Source organism: Malania oleifera, chromosome 5 (genome assembly GCF_029873635.1).
Source record: "Malania oleifera isolate guangnan ecotype guangnan chromosome 5, ASM2987363v1, whole genome shotgun sequence".
In the NCBI taxonomy this organism is placed as follows: Eukaryota; Viridiplantae; Streptophyta; class Magnoliopsida; order Santalales; family Ximeniaceae; genus Malania; species Malania oleifera.
Genome location: NC_080421.1, coordinates 110,527,582 through 110,534,865, shown reverse-complemented (window position 1 = coordinate 110,534,865; position 7,284 = coordinate 110,527,582). Strand labels below are relative to the sequence as shown.

The window sequence follows — 7,284 nt, the reverse complement described above, 5'->3', positions numbered from 1 at the left end:
TCATCCATAGGTACTGCTGGTTCCGTGAGTGTATCTACCTGTAATTGAACTCTCGATATTCTTTCTTATTTGCTGATGCATTTCCACCGCGCCATGCCCGTGGAGACAGTCGCAAACTAATCTTGAAACTATTTATTTACATGCTACCTAGTAACCGAAAAGATTTGTATTAAAAGTACTAAATTAGTTGCCTTAAATATTAATAAAAACTTACTAATAAATATATAAACCTATTAGGGTGGCAAAAGGGTTAGCAGAACGAGTTTGGACAGACCGTAAACGAGTAAGGGTTAAACGGATTCGGTTTCAGGCTGACCCATTTATTAACGGGTGACAAATATATAAACACAAACTCCTCCGTTTAATAAATATGCTATAAACGGGTGCTCATTAAGAGTCCGTTTTAAAATATATTTTATTTACTTTTAATTTTAAAAATATTTCATATACGGTTACATATATTTTTTTTAAATAGTACTTTTTTATTTTATTTATTAATATGTAAATTTATATGAAATATTTTAATTTTAATTTTATTTTATATAAATTGAGTGATGTGTTTTTTTTTCTCTTCTTATCTAAATTTTACCTGGATTAAAAAAATGGAAAAAATAAAAAAAAAAACAGAGTGGAGCTTACTAAGCACAAATTGTGTTTGTCGCCATTCTTATCCAATCATAGATGCTTGCAATTGTGGGTCCCATGATGACCTTGCATGGAGCTTGATATGCGCTCAAAATCACAGTTACTGGGATTATAGGTTCATAATTATTCTAACGGTCGATATTCAATTTGGTGTGGAGCCCACAAATATTAAGGGCCAAGATGAAAGGAATGTAGTCGGCAAAACATGATTGGTAGCATTTTAGTCTTTTTAAATGTATATGAATATTCAATAAGTAATTAATATTTTAATAATGGCGAGATAATAAAATAATATTATTGGGTAGAATGGTCATATTCAAAAGGGGGAAAATTGAATTGAAAGCTGGAGCCTGGAGTGGAGTTGAACGGTCAAAAAGAAGAGACCCACCAAAAGGAAAAGCAATTCATTAATTTATGAAACGCATATATGTTTGTGCTCTTTGAAATATCCTCAGAAATCAAAACCCACCAAACTCCATTTCCAAAACCTCTCTCTCTCTCTCTCTCTCTCTCTCTCTCTCTCTCTCTCTCTCTCTCTATGCTAGGAAGAACAAGAAGCAGAAGAAGAAGATTTTTACAGAGGAATAGCAGTGTTGAACTACTGAATCTGATTTCTTCGTGAAATTGTTGTTTTAGCCATGCGAATCTTTCTGGGGCGCTTCTCGTCTTTCTCTGGTACTTTCTTCCTCCAATCGGGCTGTTTGTTTGTTTATTTATTTTTAAATTATGTGGGTTAATTTAGTGTTTGTTATTTTGGCCTTTAACTGGATCAGCTGATGGCTCTTGCTGTTGATCTTTCGCTTTGTGTGGATCCTTCTTTTTCTGGCCTGTCCTATGCTTCTTGTTATTTTTGATTTCTTGCGTTCCCTTTTTTGAACATTGCTTTTCTTTCTGAACTGCAAATCTTGAGAACCCTTCTTTATTTTTTTTCCCCTGTGTTTTGTTGTTGTTGTTCTCTTTTTCTTCGTCGTGTTACTCTTTCCGGTGGGTGTGTGTGTGTGTGTGTGTGTTTTTTTTTTATCTTTATTTTTTAAATTGTTGAAGACTGATGAGCTTGTAAAATATTCATAGATTTATCTTTTCTACATTTAAAATATTACCAGATTTCTACTGATGGTCCTGAGTTTTATTTTGGTTTAATTTGGACCTTACAAGTTGGAAAATTTTGAATCTTACTCTAAGAATGTGAGATAAAACTGATCCCCAGGCTTTTGTCTTTCTTGCAGATGATGATATGTGATTTTGCTTTTTTATTTAGATTTTTTTTTACCATCCATACCTCTATCTACCTTCTTCAAAAATTAGAGCCTGATGAGACCTCCGATATTGAGATGTACCTTACCCTGGAGGACGAGGCTGATGATGTCTTTGTTTGGTTACTTCATATAAAATTGTGTCCTTTTCGAGAAGAAAATTTTTTTAAAACAATTTCTACATTATATTTTGGTAATGATTGTTTATAGATGCATGAAAGAAGTATCGGAATAGTGCACTTTGGGTATTTTAAGCTGGAATTGTGGGCCGACAATTCGTATGTCCGTCCTCTGTTGGTGCCAACATGACTTAGATTAATAACATATAGATGACCCTAATTCAAAATAACTCGCATTTAGTCATTTCCTCTAAGTGGGTGTTACATTATTTTGCACTTTACATGTTGGGTCTGATCTGTATTTTGTGTTATTGAATGTATGATTCACGAGTTTAACTTGGTTTTTCCATATGAATAAAGTTGTGTGGGTGTTTTCTTTTTGCTCCTACTAGGGCTTATAACATCATGCTCTGTTTGACAGGTAAGTTATCAATTGGCTTCTGAAGTTGAGAGGATATTTTAGACAGAGATCTGCTTGCTTCTTCTTTTGAGCCAATGGCTTCAGTAGGCGTAGTGCATGCTTCTGGATTACGAGAACCTCGTGGAAATATCATTGGTGGTGTTGACAGGTTGCCTGATGAGATGAATGACATGAAACTAAGAGACGACAAGGTAGATGATGTGTTAACTGTCAAAATTTTTTTTTCCTTCTTTTTTATCTTGATATGCTCCTTGGTGATCATTTATTACCATATATGTAAAAGCTTCCTTACAATTTTTTAGGAAATGGAAGCGACTGTGGTTGATGGAAATGGGACAGAAACGGGTCATATAATAGTCACAACTATTGGTGGTAGAAATGGCCAGCCAAAGCAGGTAAAATATTTGTGGATGTTACCCTTTAAGTTGAAAAGAAAGATTTTTTGTGATTGCATTTTTTGTAAATTAGTGTTAGTTTTTGACTGCAGACAATTAGTTATATGGCCGAGCGTGTTGTTGGGCAGGGATCATTCGGAGTAGTTTTTCAGGCAAGTTGCTTATTGTTACACCACATTGTCATACTGTCTTCTATATTGATAATTGGGTTAATGGATGAACTATTTTCAGTGACTATGAATGTGAACAATGCATTTTTCTCCTTATTGATCGTGTTGGGAACTTGGTGTTGCTCTGAGATCCTTATCTCTGCTCTAATGTGGCTGTGCAGGCAAAGTGCTTAGAAACTGGTGAAACTGTTGCAATAAAGAAAGTTATTCAAGATAAGAGATACAAAAACAGGGAGCTGCAAACCATGCGTATTCTAGACCACCCCAATGTTGTATCTTTGAAACATTGTTTCTTTTCAACGACTGAAAAGAATGAGCTCTATCTCAATCTGGTTCTTGAGTATGTTCCAGAAACTGTATACCGAGTGATTAAACACTACAGCAAGATGAACCAAAGGATGCCACTGATATATGTGAAACTTTATACTTACCAGGTATATGATGCGTGCAGCATACTGTGATTCTTATTTCATATTATTCTATTAATATTTGTTGTGTTTTATGCGTTCCTGCATATAAGACTAAATTTCATTTGATTTTCATGATAAAATTTTTAGCTATTTTTTTTAAAAAAAATAAAAATTATATTTTATTTGATACAGATCTGCAGAGCACTGGCTTACATCCATGGCAGTATTGGAGTATGTCACAGGGACATAAAGCCCCAAAATCTATTGGTATGACAAGAAGTTGTCTTTTTGAATTGCGCGCATGAATACACATTGTTTCTTTTTGTGTTTAATGTTTTCCTTCAGTGCTTAAAATTGCTTATAAAGTACTGCATCAATCGAACAATGTTCAGTCAATATTTGATCAATGAAACTTTGATTCCTACATCATAGTTCTCCCTCTCTCTCTCTCTCTCTCTCTCTTGGCATGAAGAAATTGTAGACATCCGTTCCCTAAGTTGCGGGGATTTATATTAACTTTCTTTCTTTGGAATTGGGGGTTATGCATTTTGTAGAAGAGGCTTTCTAATTTGCCATTCTTATTTTTTTGGCATTATTCATCTTCTCAATTAAAAATCTCATTTTATACTCGCCATTAAATTTGTTCACTGATAAATTGTAAGGCTATTGTCAGTCTCTTAACTCATATTGTTTTTATGCCCATGTAACAGGTCAACCCACATACCCACCAGCTAAAACTATGTGACTTTGGAAGTGCAAAAGTCTTGGTTGGTTTTTTTCCCTTTCCCAATCCTAGAATCACTCTGAACTTGTTTTTTGTTTTGCAGCAGCTGCTGATTTATTAACTTCTCTATTGTTAAAATTTGAACAGGTAAAAGGGGAGCCGAACATATCTTACATCTGTTCTAGGTACTACCGAGCACCTGAACTTATATTTGGTGCAACTGAGTACTCCACTGCCATTGACATCTGGTCTGCTGGTTGTGTTTTGGCTGAACTACTTCTAGGACAGGTAGGCAGCTCCTTTTCATATGGTTTTGAGACCTTTTCAAGGGTTCAGTCTCTTTGAAAGTGTAATGAATTAATATATACTTTTTTGTTCACGGCAGCCTCTTTTCCCTGGTGAGAGTGGAGTGGACCAGCTTGTGGAAATAATTAAGGTGATTTTACATTCTTTGCTGAAGTTCCTTTTCCTCCCTACTGTGATATATAACTTATTCAGCCTTCTAATTTAATTTCTAATCTTCTTTTATGATTATGTGATTGTATGCAGGTTTTAGGGACCCCAACAAGGGAGGAAATTAAGTGCATGAACCCCAATTACAGAGAGTTTAAATTCCCTCAAATTAAGGCTCACCCATGGCATAAGGTAATAGCCCTCACAACTTTATGCGCAGTGGTTGTTCTTAGTTGCACACTATTTACTAATAATAGCGATATGTTTTATTATTTTTTCCCCACAGATTTTCCATAAGCGCATGCCCCCAGAAGCTGTGGACCTTGTCTCGAGACTACTGCAATACTCTCCTAGGCTTCGGTGCACAGCTGTGAGCATTCAAAACTGAGTCCTGTCAAAATTTTTCTATGCATTCGTTTCCATCACATTCTAATTTTGTTTTTTCTTTAATTAATGAAGATGGAAGCTTTGATCCACCCCTTTTTTGACGAACTACGCGACCCAAGCACTCGGCTGCCCAACGGGCGCTTACTTCCCCCATTGTTCAACTTTAGGCCTCATGGTAATATCTGAAACCACCTTCATATGCTGGTCTTATTCTTGCCTGTTAATAATCCTCAACTGATTTATGTTCCTGCTGGTGTTGATCAGAACTGAAGGGGGTTCCGGTTGAGATGCTGGTGAAGTTGATTCCAGCGCACGCAAGAAAGCAATGTGCTTTCCTTGGTTTGTGAAGCCTGAGAGAAACAAGAAAAAATAGAAAAAGCAAAGGAAGAAAGAAGAGAAAGGAAGATACCTAGATAGTAGTGATGCTGTTTATGGGTTTCAGTTTCTGCTCTCTGCAGAAGAATTAGGTGCCTGCCATTGTCGAGAAGTAGTTGATACCTTTCATTGTTAAGTTTATATAGTTTCTCTCTTTCATTTGTTCGTTGAGCATTTCTTTTGTGGGTCTTTGTCCTGAAAAAGGTTTTGCTTAATGTGTTCTCAAAACCTGAAGGGGTATGCTGACTTCAGTTCTAAATGACAATACATTGTAACTAATACCGAATGCAAAGATTGTTTTTTGTTCTTCTTTTGCTTCTGTCATATTGTATTGTGAGAAAAGTAGGCAACTGAAGATGCTCTTCCATGTTTGTACAGAGGCAATCAACATTGGCTGCACTGTCTGCTATTCATAATGCAGAGCCCTTTATATACACAATTACAGAGGGAATCAAAGAATAAAAAAATGGTTACAGAATAATTACAAATAAATCAGAAAGGAATAAATCTGTTGGGAATTTAGATGGGTTTGTTTATAACTGCTGATACGTCCCCTCGAGTCCAACGGGGTGTCGCAAAGTAAAGAAACTTGTCGGAAACCAATGGTTTGGTAAGAATGTCTGCAAGTTGATCGTTGGTGCTGTAAAAAGAAATTCTGAAGGTGTTGCTAGCAACATGATCCCGAACAAAATGGTAGTCGATGTCCATGTGGTTTGCACAGAGGTAGGTGGCACCAAGATTGTCACAACAGAGTGTAGGGGCTTGAGGTAAAAATAGGCCAAGTTCCTTGAGAAGAGATTGAAACCAAATTAACTCAGCTGCGGAGGATGCCAAAGATTTAGTGGATGATCTAGCGATTGATTTTTGTTTCCTAAGAGCTCCATGAAATGAGATGGTTGCCAAGGAAGATGCAAAAGCCATTTGTTGATCGACGATCATCCGGATAGCCACCCCAATCGGCATCAGAATAAGCTTGAAGAACAAAGCATGATTGATGGTGCCCTTGAGATAACGTAAGACTCTTTTGAGCGCACTCCAATGAGTAAGTTAGGGCTAATGCATGAACTAACAAAGTTTGTTCACTGCAAAGGAGATACCTGGCCGAGTGAAATTGAGGTATTGGAGGCCTCCAACTAGGCTTATGTAGAGGATTGGATCATCAAAGTTTGGTGAATCAAATTTGGAGAGCTTAAGTGAAGCAGCCTTAGGTGAGGACATGGGTTTGCATTGGAGCATGTTGCTGCGGGTGAGGAGGTTGTGCTGATTGACATGAGTGGAAGGAGAGGATGATGGAATGAAAGGAAATACATAGTCCTTCACGGGTGGTCCGGTGAAAAGGATTTGCTTCGTCTGCGAGTCCTTGACAGAAAAATGAGAAAAATGAAATTCAAAAAAACAATTATTATCAATGTATAAGTGAAGAACTAAAATGAGATTTTTGGTGATAGACGGAACATGAAGGAGATTTTTGAGAATAAAGGGAGAAGAAGAAGTAGAAAGAGAGAAGTCACCGAAGTTGTGAATTGGAAGTCCAGAGCCATCTCCAACCTTGATGGTATCAGCACAACGGTACTGTTCTACAGAGAGGTTCAGATTCAACAAATCATGGGTAAGGTGAGCGACAACAGAGTCAGGATACCATATATTGTCTGAAAATGAAATCCGAGGCAGTGAAATTTGTCGAAAAGTTGCAAGGTGAATCAATTGATAGGCATGATTAAATCTATTTCGGCACTATAGTGTCACATGCTCAAGCTTGTTGTAGATCTGGCAAGTTGGACGAGTGTTGGAGAGCTGCTAGGATGAGTGACTAATAGCATTGCGATCGCCATGATTGTGAGGGAAGCATCTCCCACGGCCACGACCATGTCTACCCGCACGGTGAAAGAGACGATAACTTTCGTTTCAAAAATTGAAGAGACCATCTTCCTT

At 37.0% G+C, this 7,284-nt stretch overlaps 1 protein-coding gene across 1 annotated transcript; it reads left to right on the top strand.

Annotated features, from left to right (window-relative positions):
* The first annotated feature begins 967 nt into the window (after positions 1 to 967).
* LOC131154830 (shaggy-related protein kinase alpha-like) lies at positions 968 to 5,662 on the top strand. The gene is made up of 13 exons (XM_058107603.1): positions 968 to 1,320; positions 2,439 to 2,629; positions 2,741 to 2,833; positions 2,926 to 2,985; positions 3,165 to 3,437; positions 3,606 to 3,680; positions 4,124 to 4,180; positions 4,285 to 4,425; positions 4,523 to 4,573; positions 4,687 to 4,782; positions 4,877 to 4,960; positions 5,050 to 5,152; positions 5,242 to 5,662. Exons 2-13 carry the CDS (start codon positions 2,513 to 2,515, stop codon positions 5,322 to 5,324), a joined length of 1,233 nt encoding a protein of 410 aa, XP_057963586.1. The 5' UTR covers positions 968 to 1,320; positions 2,439 to 2,512; the 3' UTR covers positions 5,325 to 5,662.
* Positions 5,663 to 7,284: the final 1,622 nt, after the last annotated feature.